The sequence below is a fragment of the Schistocerca cancellata genome, chromosome 3 (genome assembly GCF_023864275.1).
Source record: "Schistocerca cancellata isolate TAMUIC-IGC-003103 chromosome 3, iqSchCanc2.1, whole genome shotgun sequence".
In the NCBI taxonomy this organism is placed as follows: Eukaryota; Metazoa; Arthropoda; class Insecta; order Orthoptera; family Acrididae; genus Schistocerca; species Schistocerca cancellata.
Window position 1 is genome coordinate 272,218,531 of NC_064628.1, and position 18,937 is coordinate 272,237,467.

Below are 18,937 nucleotides of genomic sequence, written 5' to 3' on the forward strand. Positions count from 1 at the left end.
GAAGTTTATTGGAAAAGTGTTTACATGGGAAAACACAAAATCTAAATGAAAATGTAAATAATTTAATTTGGATTAGGATTCCCAAAAGAGTGTTTGTACAGATAAAAACTTTGCATTTTGGAATGTATGATGCAGTAGCAACGTGCAATGAAGGAAGCCTTATCAAATGTGATGTGCTGAAACGTTTAGTTTCCAACCAGGACACAACACCATTTCCACAATGCGCCTAATTGATGAAGAAAGACTAAGATGTGCAGGAAGGAGAGACAAAAGCCTACAACATGCAGCAAAAGGGAAGAAAAGACCAGTGAAAAGGAAACTAACACTGGAAAAAGAAGAGGATGCTGATAATCCATCATATGGGGCAGGAATGTATCAAAAAACTTTGGAAGCCGTTTCCCATAACTTTAAAATTTTCATCTTTGAGGAACATTTTCTCAAAAACTGCTAACAGTATATCAATGAAATTTATACACAATATTGTTTACTTCTTTTCCTTCATTTTTATAACAAATTCTAAAAAAATACTGTATAATTCAAGAATTATGGAAGAAAAAGTGTAAAATTTTAGAGAAAAAAATAAGCATCTGTTTTAAAAAATTGTAAAACAAAAACCAATAAATATTTCTTAACATGGCATTTTAACTTTGTAGAGAAATATTCACTGAAAATGTAGTCCAAATTTCAGAGCAATATGTTTAATGGTTTTAGAAAAAAATGTTCCTTCTATTTGCTAAAATTAACATGGAGGAGATGGATCATTCTGGCTCCCCTTAAGTGTGTGGGGACCATACCAAGTAGGTCTACCAGGGAAAACAGTCATAGGTTTGTTTGACACAAGGGAGATTGTCACAAAGAAGCTGAATAACCTAAACTGGCAGATGATTAAAACCAGATGCCAACTATCTTGTTTCAAGTATAAGTATTAAATGAGAAATCTAGGAATATATTAGGGTGAAGTGGGGTAAGTGTAACGATGGGGTTAGTGTAACCACGGCTTATGGTGCCTTAAAGAAGCTGTATTTTTCTCTCTGACCTATCACACATGTTAATTTACTCCTTTCTTTGTTATATTTAACCATGAGTTGTCAAATCTGGCATAAATTGGTAATTAATTTTTGGACTTGAATTGATGTGTACATTTTCACTCTGCGAGAGAGTGACATGCTCAGAATTTGGTGGTCTGTCATTTCTGCAGTTTTAAAGATAACTGCACAATTTTTTGGTTACAAACTAACTTTTGCATGATAATTTCAAATATGAGTTTCGTTTTACTCTACTGATAAAGCTCTTGATATGACAGGCATGGTTACACTTACCCCAACTTTTTCCCATGTGGGGCAAGTGTAACCAATCGGCTGGGGCAAGTGTAACCAGGGGGGTTACACTTGCCCCAAACAAACTTACCAGAACATATTTATTTATTTACGCCGTAACCTTGTTTTTGCCATCATATTAGATCAACTAAACTGGCCTTCCTGTACATACCTGATGTGCTGGATTTGTAGGTCTACTGAGTTTGTGTGAGATATATTTTATTTAAGTCTATTATATTTTTAAACCACGTTTCCTTTTATAAAATATGACACACAACTGTAAAGAATGCCACCATTTCAGAGGTAAAAATTAGCTAACGTGACTTTTCCAATCTCCTCACTGCTGTGTGGAATGAAACACCACCTGAATTGTTGAAAAGTGGTTTTTAAAAAGCAAGAATATTCCCTTACAGTAGAGAAGTAATTGATAAAACTAAATATGATCCGGAGGCATATAAAAGATATGTAGCTCATACCAAAACTTTGGCAGAAACAAATCCATTGCTAGCTCACGATAATGCAGCCATAGACTGTGTGGAAGCTACATCTCTTAACAGAAAGTACTCAGATTTTTGGGAAGCTTCCAGCTGAACAACCTCCAGAATTTTATAGGCCTACGTCTACTGAGCCCTGGAGTTCTCCCAGTATCAGAGTTCTTTCTCAACCATTCCCGAGCTAACCAATGTTTCATTATGTTCTGGAACTTATTATTGGAAACAGTCCGACAGTGTAGTCCCACTGGTAAAACAAAGAAAAAAAGGATTGCATCAGGAGCTGAAGTTATCACTTTCCAAGATGCCATCTATAAAGAAAAAGATTTTAAAGGAAACAAGAATAATAAGGAGAAATCAAAACAAAATAGCATTATCGGCATAAAAAAGGGCTTGGTAATGAAAAGTAAATCTTCCAAACAAAGTGCTGTTACTTTATGCGAATGGCATCTCAGAATGTTGTGGAAAAAAATCCCTGATTGCTCATGTGGGTAACAAGAAAAAAAAGACTGGAAGTTGAATCAACAAGTGAAGAAAGTTAAACTGAAAGAGGCCTATCTTTAATAAGTAGTGATGAAGAAAATGGGACCATAACACTAGACGATCTCAGCAAAGAAATGATAAACTGTGAAGAAAAAGAAGAAGAAGAAGAAGAAGAAGAAGAAGAAGAAGAGGAGGAGGCAAACTTTTTTGAAGCCAAAGATAAAATTACAGTTGGAAACTATGTTCTGGTAGCTTTTGCAACAAAATGTAAGAAAGTTCATTTTATTGGCCAAGTTACCTAAATGAGTGATTTAGGAGATCCAGAAGTGATTTTCCTCAGATGCAAAAATAAGACAAAGCATGGCATCACATTCTACTGGCCTGATAGAAGAGATGAGACGGAAGTTCCATCCTCTGATGTCATTTCAGTGCTGCCTGAGCCTACTTTGGGTCACAAGGGAGACCTGACATTTGGTGTTACATTTGATTCATACAACATTCAGTGACTAAATAATAGTTAGGGCCTAAGTGTGAATATAATAAGTTGAAATAGGGCAGTTTAGCATTAAACACAAATTACCAACAACTTTAGTTCAATTATCATGAAAAATAATAGAAAGTGAACTTATAAAGTGAATTTTTCTTTTCTCTTGAGACTAGATATTTTATTATTTTTGTTAAATTGCCTACTAAAGAAAAAAAATATTACTTTTGTAGAATTTAAACTAATAAATTACTGGCCTAAAACAAAAATAAATCATCTATTTCAGTGTTTTATGGTTTAGGCTAACACTTATTTTTTAGTTTAGCTAACATTTTCTGTGTATTTCATAATACACAAACAGGCGTGTGCAAAAAAGTTCATATCTTGAGTAAATTTTAAGATATTTTAATAATTTAAAAATCCTTAAATTCAGTAAAAATTGGGTAATCAGGTCACTTACCCCAAGTCTCTTTTACAATTCTCTGTATGGGTACAACAATGCGGGGTTACACTTGCCCCGAACCATGGGGCAAGTGTAACCTCACAACACAAAATTTTGAAAACAATTATTTGACCATTTTCTTTTTTTCAAAAAGAAAACGTATATTGTTTAAAAGTCAGTAAGTCAAACTGTAAGCATGAGAAATTTCAAAATCATATCTTCAATAACAAGTTGGCAATTTGGTGTCAAAGTTGAACTATGCCAAAACATGGTTACACTTACCCCACTTCACCCTATACAGGGACCATGGAGACAAGATTAAACTAAATTATATCGAGCACGAAGGCTTTTAAGATATCATCCTTCCTGTGCTCCATATGTGATTGGAACAGAAAGATGTGTGGCTCAATCGAAATTTGCAGTACCACCCTTTGTTCTGACCCATGATGTAACTGTGTTGTGTGACATCATTATGGTATGGAAACTTTGAAATGGATTGTGTTTACAGAGGGCAAGTTGGAGTAAGTGGTGATGCTCTCTAGTGAGGGATCTTCATATTTCTAAGTTGTTTGTGAGTGATTTTCGTTTGGTGTTGGACTTAGTGTGTGTGTTTTGGAAGTTTGTTTTTGTTGACTTCTCAGTGAGTTATTTTATTGTTGTTAGTTATTGTCCACTAATTTGTTTTTAGTTTTGGAATTGTAAGCTCACTGTGCTGTTAATGGTTTGAAATTTAATTTTTTTGTTTTTCATTTGGTACTAGGTACGGGTCTGCAGTAATTACCAACTTTGGACGGTGATTGAAAACACATGTATTATTCTTTGGACAGTCATCAGGGTTTGCTTCACATTCATGCCCAGTTCTAATTTTTGACAGTTCGCTTTTACTGTTGGTTGTCCTGTGAGAATCTAACAAATTACGAGATTAAACCTTGTTAACATGTGTCATGTGAATCTCAGCATATTTATGTCTGAAATGATGAAAGCAGGCATTTAAGTGGCACAAAAGCAGACCATAAGCAATACACAGAGTGTAACAGTGATTTTGCGTAGCTATGTTAAGTGAAACTAGACAAATGAACAGCTTTTATGCCTGAAGAGGCCTTACAGAAGCAAATTAAGCTTCTGCAAAATTAAATTGCTGCAGCAAATGACCTAAATTTATACAAGTACAACAGTTTGCCCGCTGCGTCTTACGTGGTTCCCATTCCTAAGATGAAAACACAGATACCGAAGTTCCTGCCACAGAAAGCTGAAGTGTGGTTCACGATGTGAGAATTGACATTTACGTAAAACAGAGTTACTAATGGTTACACAAGGACTGCGGTAGCAGTTAACAGCTTGGATGCTCGAGCAGTCGAAATGGTGTCTGATGTTATTTTGAAACCACCCTCACAACAATATCTTCAGCTGATGAACACTTTGGTTTGATGTAAATGTAAGTCACTGGATCAATGAAAAGTGCTTCAGTTCAAGTGTATCAGCAATAGAATGCAATCTGAATTGTGGTGACATCTGAGGAACACTGTGGAAGAGGAAGCAATGTAAGATAAAACTCTATGACATGTATGGCTGCTGCAAGTATCACTTTCAATGAACAAAAGGGGGGCATTCTACTGTGGGGTAGGTGAGTACCTCAGCATTAACTCAACTAGCTAGAGAGATCACCACTGTGGAGACCAGGGATATATGGCATATGCAACAGATTAAGATCCATGAGCAGCTCCTAAGTCTTAAATACCAGATGGGCACAATGCATAAGCAATTGCTAGGACTGGTTATGAGTAAACGGACCTGCACAAGATGAAAGAAGAGGGGTATCCATCCAACCAGCAGAAACAAACAGTTGGCCAGATAGTAAATGGAGGACAAAATCACCACATACATTGGCACCACAAGCACTTTGGTAATCAGATCACGTGATGCACATCTCCCTGCCCATTCCGAAACTGCCTCAGCAGTCTGTAGTAGGCACAGCAGGCCAAACAATTCCATACAAGTTCCAAAGTGTAGATGAAGGAATTGATACCACATCTGCAGATGCCAGTAGGAAGTAGTGAAGACTCAGCACTCAAGATGGGCCCAGTTATTTGTGAGCAATTGACAGCATCCATACAGTGAAGTAAGCGTGCCCACTCACATTATGGCATCTGTCCAGGCAAAATATAACTACCATGGTGGGTGCAATTCTCTATCTTGCAATAGTTAACAACTCACCCATCTTATTTTGAGTGTGAAGTGACAGTGAACCTGGGCTACAGTAAAAAGTTCAAGTGGCAGGTGTTAGTGAGTCAATATTAGATACAGACTTCATATGCTACCGATGACTGGAGATAAAGATAGGAACAGTGAAGTGGTAACAGGCGTTACAGACAGAAATGCTAACAATGGTTCGATTGGTCCAGAAGCTAGACAAGAGATTGTTGGTCAATTACAGAAAGTATTGCATACCACAGCACATCACATTAAAAAGACGACTGGTCAACCAGTCTCACCGGCCAATGAGACTAGCACCAGGCTGCTTCTTTGCAGCGAAGAAAGAATATGAAGTGATGTTACAGGCAGGCATCATATGAAGGTCTGACAGCTCCTCTGCATTACCATTACACCTAGTGAAAAAGAAAGATGACACCTGGAGACCCTGCGGGAATTATAGCATTCTAAATACACAAATAATTCCCGACTGCTATCCAGTACATAGCCCAAGATATTTCACGAATATGTTAGCTAGTGCTACAGTTTTCAGTGTGATGGGCTCTCTTTGAATATCTACGTATGCCATTTGGTTTAAAGAATGCTTCTCAGTCATGGCAGAGGTTTGTAGATGAAGTACTAAGGGGCTTGGATTTCTGCCTAAATGATATTTTGATATTTTTTTTATGGCTGAATTACATGAGGAACATCTTAAGACAGTGTCAGACAAAATACATAAATATGGCCTGGTAAAAAATGAGGCAAAATGTGTTCTGAATCAAGAACAGGTGGCCTCAGCTACTGATTTAAACCTCTTAAAGAGAAATATAGGTCATTAAGAGCATTCCTCAGCTGAAAGTTTACTAGCAATTAAGATGAATCTTGGGGGTCATCAACTGTTACCGACGTCACCTAGCCAGAGCAGCAGAGATACATGCACAGCTGACAGAAGCACTGGCAGGTAACACCACTACAGGCAGGTGTCCCTACCATGGACAACCGCAAGGCAGCAAGACTTTGAAATGGTAAGGGCTAGTTTGTAAACAGCAATCCTCTTATCCCATCCGGTCCACAATGCACCATTAGCAATAGTGGTGGATGCCAGCCAACAGGCTATCTAGAGAGCCCTCCATCAGTATGTCAAGAATAGTTGAAAAATTTTGGGGTTTTTCTTTCAGAAGCTGATGAAGTCCCAGACTAATTGGATTGCATAAATTAAGAGCTGCTTGCCATTTATTAAGCTATATGACACTTCTGTCCTTATACTGAAGCTACACCATAAGCCAATCACTTTCACTTATAGATTTGTGGACAAAGTTTGTTCGCCCTGGCAGTTCTGCCAGCTTGAATTCATTAGGCAGGCAACTACAGATATAAGACACATAAGAGAGGCAGGAAATGTGGTGACCGATTTTTTTTCTAGAGTCATAAAATCTCTTTGGCAATAAATTATGATCAACCAAGGGCAGCACAAGCTATGGAAGAGTAGCTACAACAATACTTGCATGATGGTTCCATAGCTGTTCAGCTCAAACAAGTGCGGTTGCTAGGTACAAAGGATATTATGTGATGTGTCTAGATCCTCACATAGCCTATCCGTGCCTGGAATGCTACAAAGAGCAGATTTTGATAGTGTTCACAACATCATCCATCCCATTGCAAATGCCACCATTAAACTGATGATCGAGAAATTTGAGTGCTCAAATATTAAAAAAAGACTGTTACCACTGATCAAGAGCATGTCAACAATGCAAAGTTGGCAAACATATTCATGCCAATGGAAGAATTTCCTGAGACAAGTCATTTCTCTCACATTCACACAGATCTTATTGGCCCACTTCTGCCATCAAATGAATACAGCTGCAGACAGATATACATGTTGGGGGGAGGCAACGTCAACTGGTCATATTTCAGCAGAAATCACAGCAGAGGCCTTCCTCAAAACACTGATTTCCTGTTTCAATTGCCTGGCAGACATCATGAAAGACCACGGCCAGCAATTTCTACCGATACTGTTTTTGGAACTGTCTAGATTGTGGAGGCTCCAGCATCATCATACAACCTCTATCAATGCGCAAACAACAGGATGATAGAGCAATGACATAGAACACTGAAAGCTGCACTTAAGTGTCTTAAGAACACATGGACAGCTGTACTACCACTGGTTTTGCTGGGGCTTCAGATAGCCTTTGAGCTGGGCATTGAGGCATCTACCATAAAGAGGGTTTATGGAGAGGGGCACCTGCCATCAGAATTTTTTCAGTGACACTGATGCAAACAGAGATGGCACTACCATATATGCTGCAACAAGTCAAGCCCAAATAGCTAAGCAGCACTACACTCTAGCATCCCATCGTGGAGATCTGAGAGTACTGACGCTGTGAACAAAAACAGTACATCCACCTTTGCAACCACGGTGCTCTGGCCTTTTCCAGGTACTAATATGTGAGGAACATAAGGTCAGATAATTTACAATGACAAGCCAATGATGGTGTCATGAGAACAGGTGAAACCATCACATTTGCTACTCCATGTGTACCCACACAAAAACAAGATAATTTGATTCTACACCAGCAACCTTGAGTCAACTGGCTAGTGTTACTTGTCTGCCTAAAGCAACATAACACTCGCCTCAGCCAACAAGCCCAGATGAAGTGCCAAAGACACTACTTACACGAGAACAGGTTAACAGATATAACATAAATACCTGCACATCATAGGAGCTCCCTCTACCACAGGGAGGTAGTACATGAAAAATTATCACCACTGAAAAGATTGTGGTAGTTATCTGATGGCGTGTACACTGAAATATGCATTTATGGTGACAAACATACATCTTACAGTGAGTTGTCTCTCGGATGTAGAAAGCCAACAGAGTTCTTCAATTAAAAAAAGTGCAATGACTTAACATTACACATGGCTATTTTATCGACAGTGAATTCTAACACAACCTAAAATAATACATTTCCGGCTAAAAGTCATGAAGTGACCCCTCTTTGCATTTTTCATATTTTATGTAACTATATCTGTACATAACGTGCATCAAAACACTATTCTGAGGCTTGTTCACCATCTAATGCACTGTTACCGAATCTGCCATCCAGTTTTAGCTTTTATCATGAAAAGTGGGTTTGAATATGACATGAACATAAACATTAGGCAATGTTACAGATAGATCTGCTACCCTCAACTTTATTTAGCATTCAAATTCATTAGCTTTCCCAATTAACAACCAAACTGCAGGCTTCCAACCTAACCCACACATCACTGTGCTGTGCTACACATCATGCAGTCTTTACAACCAAAATTGTGTGTGTGGGTGTCTGGGTGGGGGAGGAGCTTCTAATATCACACTTTAGCCAGTTTATGTGAAGAGACGATTCAATGGACTGGGAGAAATCGCCCATCAGATTGTTGCTTAATTTAGTCTTTATCTCCACCACAATATCTACATGATGTTTAATGTGCTACGATTTGTTGCTGAAGACACATCCCATGCTGCTTGAACTCTTTGCAGAGGTTGTTGTAGTCCTAGTAGGCTATATTATTGACATTTTTCACTATCTTTTTGAGGAAAAGGAAATACTGGTAATGACAAAGGACATTTAACTGCATAGTTAGGCCTACATGAATTCAAGGTTTCTGTTTTTTCCTTACATGAATAAAGAAAACTAGAAATCACTGCCATAAGTATCAGTTTCATTAATTGCCTCTAGTCAAAATACACTTGTATACTTTACAAAAGTAGACAGCAGCGGTCGCTTCTGCCTGTTACTGTGCAGCTTGGACCTTCCACATCATAGAGAGCTTTACTTCAGTAAGGACTTTAAAGAACAGAGTAACGAGCAAAGATACACAATCGAATTTTCAACATGATACATATCAAGTCTTTTGAGGTGGTACAACTCTTATTCTAATTTCTGTTGAATGCAAAGCATAACACTGAAACGTTGGTTGTCTGTCTTTTTCTCTGTTGGCCTCTTAAACCCTGTAAGTATCGGTAAAAACAGTACCTGCTGCTGTCAGTTATTTGAACTAACGATAATATATACGTCAGCGAAGAGATAATTTTATTTTTGGACGGAACAGCTGTTGCCGTTTATTACTATGCAGCGTAAACAATACCAAAATATTTTTATTTTATTTACCGTTTCGGCGAGTTGTGGTCATGTCTTTCCAACTCATACCGAACTGAAATTTTTCTGTATAAATTTCGCATTAATGTGAAAAAACACGAATTAAAATTATATTTGGTCGCAATTAGCTTACTTGTTGTCGATAGCTCACGCCTCTGTTTCGGAGATACATAGGGATTGCCGCAGTAAGCCCAATAGGGATTCCTTGTAACATGTACAGAAAGAACAGAATAGCGATATTTTTTTCATCTCCTTTGATGTCACTTCTCCTTTCTGGTAGATATCCGTCTTCTATATCAGTCGAGTGATTCCTCACTTCCGTCCCTGTTCGTTTACGGGTGCTCATCTTGTTATTCGCTGAGTGACTTTCAGTATCGTCGTACTCCACCTGTCAACTAAGTACACGTAATCAATGCACACCGATATATGTCAGCAACAATCCACGCCTGCAATATACATCACTCCAGTATCCAAACTAACTTGTTATCACATCTTGCATCCTTGTCAGGGTGAAATTTGCTTATTGTCTGACACACACACATTAGCAAATGCCACTGAAAACATAAATCACCAACAACACATTACAACTTCTCTCCCACTCTATCTCAAACCAAAACATTATCACATGTGTAGCGAATAGAGCGACGAACATAAATCAGTGCTGCCAACGTCAACTTCTGCGTTCTCAAAACAGCCAGTGTCAAGATTTCTGAACTCGTTCTTCGTGTCAGGCAATATAGCTGTCTCACTTACCAAAGATTCGTATTTTCTAGTGACTGAAACCTAAAACAGTACAATGTTTTCAACTTTATTGTATAACTGCATAATTTACACGTCCAAAGTTTGTTGTCTACGTATCCAATAAACGTAAATAAACCTAAAATACATGTTCACGATTTCATATCTTCACAGTTATAATCTGTTTAAAACGCATGATTTTGTGAGCAAAGTGGAGGTTCTAGCTGTGAACAACAAAGGACAGGCGTTATGCGAATAATGGAAAATTGTAACAGTTGCCAACTGTATACGCGGAAAATATTATTTGTGTGCATTGCACAAAATCACGCAGCACATTGAACACTAGATTTAGATTGAGTCAAAAACTCTAAGTCGATACAATGATTGAGCATACGTGTATTAGGTCACACTTTTTTGTGTCCTTTTCCAACGATTTTGTTCCATCATAAGCGCGTAAGCTCCTTCGCAAGGCCTATTGTTGCTTTATTGAAACCTCTCCCAATGGCTGTATTTCGCCCTATCTGTAATAAAGGCTACTATCACCTCTGTACAACTCTGGCATCGAGGTGAGCCATTCATCACTCAGAAGCACAAGGAGGAGTCGAGGAAATGCGTGTGTTTCGCTACTGAATAACTACTGCTGTTTTATTTACAGAAAAAATGTTTTAAAGTAAATAATAATAATATGTTGTTGCATTTTTCAAATCAAAACACTGGTACATTAATTGAATTCATGAAATTTGAAAACGGGTATCAGTTCGTAATTCGGTGCTATTAAGTTTGCTGTTGCCCCGTGGAAATGCCTCAATTCAATTCAATTTTTATTATCACATAACATGTCTTATACAATCAAAGATTGTGACATAGGTGACTTGTCAGTTTTACACTATATATAATAATACCAAAAATAGACAATAGACTAATAATATATATGGTGTAACATCTTCAGAGATGTATTTTAATTACAATTATAATGCATTGTTGCCATTCATGAAATCTTCTACAGTATAGTAACATTTATCTTTCAGATATTTTTCCAGATCTCTTTTGGTACCTTTTACATTTGGGTCATCCATATCTTTCCATATTTTATTTACAAATTTCATGCCCATATATTACGGGTTTTTTTCATATGATTTTAAACGGTCGGTAGGTAACGTGGCTCATTCTATATCTAGTATCATATTGATGCAAGAAGAAGTTGCCCTCAGAAAGTTGTGGGTTTATTTTCGTGAAAGTGAGAATTTCATAGATGTATATGCTTGGAGTGTTCATTAGATCTAGTTTTACAAATAAAGGTTAGCAATGTTGCCTTGGTTTTGCTCCCACCATTGCTCGCATGATTCTTTTTTGTAGTCTAAAAGCTCTAAGTAAATTTGTTTTTTCAGACCCCCAGAAAATTATACTATACCTAATGACTGAAACAAAATATGCATTATATACAGTTTTTCTTACAGATAAATCAGTAATACTATACAAGATATTCATAATATATACCAGGCTATTCAGTCGACCTAGTATATTGTCCACATGGTGACTCCATAACAGGTTTTTATTGACTAACACGCCAAGGAATTTGACACAGTCTGCAGACTCTAATTTTTTGTCCATATACCTTATTTCACTTATAGACTGTGCAGATTGTTTTGTGGTAAAATGAACAATTTCTGTTTTTGTAAAATTTAATGTCAAGTTATTGTTTTTGACCCATGCCTCCACTTCCCCAAGTGTTTGTTCAATATGACGAATTAGGTCTACCTCATTTTTACAACAGACTGCAGCTGTTGAGTCATCTGCATAGAGGATAGTATCAGACTGGACCTGACATGGCATACCACTAATATAATACAGAAAAAGCAGTGGCCCTAATATTGAACCTAGTGGAACACCTAATTGAGTGTAAACACCATTTGACGGTTTCGCAATACAACACTAATATGAACGGTAAGACTAGTATCATTGAATCAAGCAAATGTGAATGATGTATTCCTGCAAAGAGCAAGTCGATATGTTTCTCATTTACGGAGAATACCAACAAAATTCAGTGAGAGCTAGAAAGATATTCTCAGCATAGTCACCCTACACACCGTACTTTTAAATATGTGTATGATGAATTGAAAACAACTGGATCTTTAACACTTTGGAAACATATCCGGCAAATGAAAGCTACTAACAAGGAAACGGAAATTGGTACTCTTGCCACTGTGGGTCGAGATCCTTGTGTTAGGTCTTGTCAAATCGCAAGGGATTCTGGCATGAGCCAGAGTACTGTTGTTCGTGTTCTGCATCGCCATAAATATTATCCTTACCATATCAGTCTCTACCAAGAATTAACTGGTGTGGATTGTATGCGTTGCATTGAATTCTGCCAATGTGCGGGATTCAGATTCAAAGGGATGACACATTTATTAATTTTATTTCATTTACTGACAAGGCTACATTCACAAGCCATGGAACTGTTGATTTGCATAACGTGTTATTGGGCAACTGAAAATCCATATTGGCTGTGGCAAGTTCCACACCAAAAACCGTGGTCGGTGAATGTATGGTGTAGGATTCTGGAGGACAGAATTGTAGGCCCTTATTTCATTGAAGAAAATCTTAATAGTAGGAAGTACACCACATTCCTGCAAGAAACATTAGGTCTGTTATTGTAAGGAACGAGGAACAGAATGTGGTATCAACATGATGGGTGTCTGGCACATTTTTCGCTGATGGCTAGAAATGAGTTGCAATACAGTTCCCAAATCATTGGATTGGATGTGGAGGAGATGTCTCATGGCCAGCTTGTTTGCCAGACTTGACGCTTCTGGATTTTTTTCTCGTGGGGATTCATTGTTTATAAAGACGTTCCAACTACACCTGAAGATATGCGACAGAGAATTGTCAGAGCATGTGCTTCTATAAGTGCGAATGTGATAAGGAATACCACTCAGTCCATGATAAGAAGATTGCAGCAATGCATTGATATCAATGGTCATTACTTCGAACACCTTCTGTAAATGGATGTTCATGCCAGCTTTATGACCTTCAAAGACTTTACTGTTACACATCATTGGATTCATCTTGATAGCTGTTGTCAGAAAATAAGTACCAAACTATAGCATCCCTTTAAAAAAACAAAGTTGACTTTCATATCTCTGAAGTGACCCCACCCAGCAACAAAAAAACCAATGTCATATCATGGTCCCCATTGTTCCATGAATCTTTTGTCCCACGAAGTTTTCAGCTCCTATCATACTTTCGGAGTTATTCTTGGTGGCAATAGTTAGTAATTCACCCTGTATATTAAACATATATGATTGAGGAAATGTAAGCCATGTTATTTGGTCTTAAGTGTGCCAAAGTGCAATGCCACTCCTCTTCAAACAGCATTTTTCTGTTGCATGTCACTGTATTTTGCTCCGTGGAAGTCAAACGTTTATTTTTTGTAATGAAAGCTATCAAACCTATATTCAGGACAGCAGAAATTAAATTACCTGGTGGTTCCTCTCCTGCTCCCAGTTTGCCGGTTTGACCCCCCCTCCCTCAAAAAACCTCACAATTAATACTGGGTGGGATCATTTGTAACCGGGAAAATAAGAACTCTTCAGAAAATTTGCACTTTTTATTGCCTATTACCTAATAACTTTGTCTTTTGTGTGATATAAAATCAAACAAAGGAAACATGAAACCACTAAAGATAAGAGACAAACAAGACAGTAAACATTTCTTCAATCCTTAGGTTCCACCATTTTTTTCTCTCTAATCTTGCTACAGCTTTACATGGCATCCTTTCCTTTCTGTGAAAGAATCTATTACTCATCAAAGGCTGCCAAACGTTTTGCTACATAAAAAATCAAAATGTCGTTTTCTGATACGAACGAAGATGTTAATACGAATAGTACCCAAGACTGGTGTGGCTTCTCGATTTGATTAGGTCTATTTTGTCACTGCCTGGTAGATAAAATGAAATAGCCTTTTCTAATATAGCTGGATTTGTAACACATGCCAAACAGGCAAGAGTGTTTTGACACAAATGGTCATTTTTGCTTGCCTCATTTACACACAAAAAAAAACACGACAGAATATAATTCATGAAGTACCAGTATCAAATGCCTGTTCGGCCTATTACAAGCAAAAACTTTTGTTTGGAAATAGTTTCACATTTCCCTCATACGCTTGAAGTTTATGAAGCATGTGATCGATAAGTTCCTAGTAGTAAGAAATTTTTAAATAAATTTGGAATCATCATATTCGTCAATGTAATTTGTGTGTGTCGTCGTTTCTTCTCCTTCCTCATTCTAACAAACAACCTTGTCATCAGTAATTCTCTATTCCTGCCATTGTCAAATCTTATTCTCTTGTTAACTTCACTAACCCTGACAGAATCACCAGTTTCGTTATCGTGCATTTATTCTCTGGTTAGAAGAATTCATACAACACACTTACCACGCTATTCCGAGAATAGAGCTTAAGCGGCTGCTAACCAGGGATTGCACAACTGGCCCTTAGTAGTGTAGCGATCTGGTACAAATTTTCTGGATACATCAAGAAGATTAATACGTAATCTTTCTCACATGTTATTTCCGTTAGTCATTTATTTCAACTCTGGTAGTGTAAATCCATGAATTTTGATAATAATCATAACAATGATGATCATTTGCACAGCCAATCAACCACATAAATAAACAGTGATTGGTGTACACAAGTTTGGGTTAATTTGGCTCAGCTCGTATTGCTCTGTCCTCTTTTGTCTGCAGGGAAGTATTTTTATTTCTAGATGTGACTGGGATTTGCCTGGCAGAGACATCACATACACTATACATGGATGCAAAAATCAACTTATGATTCGATGAGGAATGAACTTAGAATGTGTTCAAAAATGTTAAAAAACCAACAGGAATGCTTTTCAAAATCATACGAATAATCGAAAGGCCAATGTGCACTGGATGCTAGGTGCTTTGGGAAACAAGGGTTTTTTTCTTCAAGAATATGAATTTGGCACCCCGTGAAATTGCCACCTGTGGGAGGTACCTCAGTTTGACCCCACTCCTCCCCCTTAGACCTGGATCTGTCTCCCTTCAGGAATTTAGTATTTTCAATGTTGCGGGAAGGCATGACATCCAACATTGCTGCGCTGCCAGTCGATGCAAGTATGGGGCCTCTTCCTGCTATAACATTAGGCCACACGAAATACTTCGTGGCTAACTCAGCGGTAGGGTGGATGGTGGAGTATGACAAGTTCTACACCTACAGCTACACTCTGTGAACCACTACAAAGTATATGGCAAGAGGTACAAATGACGGTAGAATTACTAGCACTTTTACCCATTCCTCACACATACGGAGTGTGGGAAAAAATGATTGTTTAACTGCCTCAGTGTGTGCTTTAATTAATCTAATCTTATCCCTATAATCCCTGTTTTATGTAGATTGTCAAAAATAACTCTGCAGAACTGTAATGGGACCAGTGGGTGGCTTCTGCATTGTGAAATATCACACCGTACATACAAGCTCGTGCCAGGGATACATAATGGTTCCACAGTGAACCTGGTGTTGCTGTGCATCAAGAGTGCTATTATCTGTTGAACTGCCCCTTGTTCCTTCACCATTTCACTAAAGCCTACTGTGGCATTCAGAGCGTTGATCCAAGACAGAAAGTCAGCAACCATATTTTGAACACATCAATGTGACAAATTGTAGTGAATTGTCCAATGTAATCCATATGATGAAAATGGACAGGGAGCAGTTCTCGCTGGGGTTGCAAAGTGTGCTTACCAGTAGTTAGTGGGCAGTGAATGTACAGGTAGTTAGTGGGTGTCCCTCAATGTCCTCACAGGAAAGTTTAATTGCTTTGTACACAGCCAAAAGCTCGTAGTCATAAACTGACCACATTTGTTGACTTGGTGATCTTACACAAAAATAATTGGAATGGTTGTTGTTGGATATCTACTAGTTGTTACAGAACTGCCCCAATTGCAGTGTCACTGGTGTCCACTGTTATGGACAATTGCACTGAAGGCAAAGGGGATGCCAAAGCAATGGCACTGTGAAGTCAATCTTTGATAGTATCAAATGCATGCATGTTGTATCTCTGAGGCCAACTGCAGAGGCTGTTGACCCTGAGCAACTTTACCCACCAAGATATTACTCAAGTGGGCTTGAATCTTTGCAGCTTCAGGAGTGAGATGCCTATAAATATTTGTCGTTCCAGGAAATGTCCAAATTCATGAAATACAATTGGACATGTTGTCTGTCTGATGAGTTCTGTACATTCGTGCATGGATCTGATTCTGTCCCACATCATCAAGTGGCCCAAGAATGTAACCTCCTGCTTACACAGCTGGCATTTGTCTTTGTTTACTACAATTCTGAATTTTTCCATCTCACTGAAGACCAGGTACAAGTGCTCTTCATATTATTCAGGAGAAAAAGAGAAACACGTATATCATCTAAGTATGGGAAGCAGAAAGGAAGGTCACTGAGGCCACTATCAATGAAATCCTCCCAAGTTTGGGTGGCATTTTCTGACCCAAATGGCATGTACAGGAATTCATATAGTCTGAAAGGAGTAATGACAGCAGTTTTAGTGATGTCCTCTGGTGCCACTGGAACCTGTAGGTATGCCATTTCAAAGTCAACAACACTAAATATGGGAGCACCAGCCAAGAAGTGGACAATGTCTTCTTGAATATTAGGGATAAAATATCTGTTAGGTACCATTTAGGCATTTGTTACCTGGCAGTCACAGCCCATTCTATATGCGCCATTGTTTTTAGGCATCAATTGGATGGGGGAAGCCCATGCAGTGTCCAATAGTTGCACAATACTAGAATTTAACAGTTCTTCAATAATGCCACATTGCATAGGAAAATGGGAAACACAAGACAAAGCTTTTGTAACACTGAAAATGGTGATTTCCTCTTGTCCCTGGCACTGTTCTGTAATTGCTTCATAATTACCTCTAGAAGTCCATGGCTGGGATGAGTAGGAATGGTCTCTGATAATTCTAAGTGTTCAATACATTTGAGAATGTTTCAAGCCACATCTTTACACAACTCTTTTACATCCTCTCTAGCCTGTGTCCACAGCATCAAACTTCAATGAAATCAGAGTTAGTTTCTTGTCTAGGTAAACAAACTCTTGATTTTGCCTCGAAGAGTCACTATATTTGTTTGTCATGCACTTTTGTTTCTCCACATCTTGTAGAATTATGCTGAACTGGGGTTTTGCAGGTGGAGGTCATCAAATATTGGAAATCATGTTAATCCTTAACTGTGATAGCTGATGTTTGACCTTAGGTAGCTAGCTGCTTTTGTCCCTCAAATTTTTGTGCAAAACCAAGTTTTCAACCACTAAAACTGGAATGTTTAACCTTGATGTCTGCACATATTTGTTTCTTTAGTGAATAATACATGGGGCCTGAAGCTCTTTTGTTGATAAAGTGTAGGAATTTGTCAACATCAGATATTTAGGAAAAGGTGCTTTGCTGATAATCTAAGATGTGGAATCACTGCTGTTACTGTAGTGAAGTATTCCATGTGTTAAATCAGGGCAGAGGTGGAAGTGAAGTAGAAAATTAGCACCTACCAGCAGTTTCTCGATGTCAGCCAAGGTGAATAAAATATAAAAGGGGTGCTCAGACCTAAATCAGCTGTGCAACTGGTAGTACCAAACAGCCTAATAGATGTGTGTTCAGAGCCTGGAGGTGTCAAAAAGAATCAAAGATATGAGATAGAGCAGTTGTCTTCAGGATTGTGTGTACTTCAGTGCCTGAATCAATGAAAAAAATACTGATCAATTTTTCTGTCAAGAATGTATAATCTGGCACTTTCCTCAGAAAACTGAGACTACTTTTTGGCTCACAGGCCTAAGACACAGAAGTCCTTGCATCGTATCATGACCTATGATGCCTGTTGGACATCATGATTAGTGTTTGGTAGTGAACATGGTGTAACGCACTCACAAGTGTCTGCTCCAAAATGCAAATGAAACCAACAGCAGCGAGCCACCTGCCAGCTGCAGTTGGAATCCTCCATAATGTCAGCCAGGGCCTGATCCACAGCACACATATTACTGTAAGGAATCCTGAGAGACAGCTGTTGTTTACATCTGGCAGCCACTTCATGTTCGTGTGGATGCATCTGTCTCACTTTGATTGTAGGTCACTGTGATGAGGTGAGCAATGGCTGCCGGTGCTGTATGTCACAGTTGGTTCTTACGTAGTAATGATGGTGATATGGAAGTGCAGAACTTTGGTCAATAATCCATATGAGGGGGAAGTTTGGGTCAGTTACAGCAAACAACACTCCCATTTTGCAGTAGTTCTTTTATTCACCTGAACACATCAAAGGCTTACACAGAACTGACATGGTGGAACTGCACAAAGATAATGTTTAGCTTAGTTCAAAGACGATATTCAGATTGATGCTGGTGTCAACCTCATCGGCACCACATAGGCGCCCCCCCCTACCCCCCACTCCCCCCCCACCCCACAGTACGGAGGACTCTCGAGAGGCCGGGGGGGGAGGGGGTGACTATGGCATCGGCAGGGATGGTCCGCGGGAGCCGGACCACGGTCAGCTCGAGAGCGTTGTCAGGGAGCTGTGTCGGTAGATGTTGTGAAGGAAGGTTCGGCCTCCGAAACTGAAATCGTTGAAGTGAAGTGAGCTGGG

The 18,937-nt window shown here is 38.6% G+C and overlaps 1 protein-coding gene across 2 annotated transcripts in view; it reads right to left on the minus strand.

Moving 5' to 3' along the window:
- The window catches only part of LOC126174930 (acetyl-coenzyme A transporter 1), a 69,812-nt gene extending 59,345 nt beyond the window's left edge, over positions 1 to 10,467 (minus strand). The window contains exons 1-2 of one of the 2 annotated variants that reach the window (XM_049921386.1): positions 10,023 to 10,467; positions 9,676 to 9,930 (exon numbers count right to left, since the gene is read on the minus strand). In XM_049921386.1, coding sequence (XP_049777343.1) covers positions 9,676 to 9,888 — 213 coding nt within the window. In that variant the 5' untranslated portion in view covers positions 9,889 to 9,930; positions 10,023 to 10,467. Of the gene's footprint in view, positions 1 to 9,675; positions 9,938 to 10,022 lie in introns of both variants that reach the window. The other variant, XM_049921385.1, reaches the window with a different exon arrangement.
- Between the last annotated feature and the right edge of the window lie 8,470 nt (positions 10,468 to 18,937).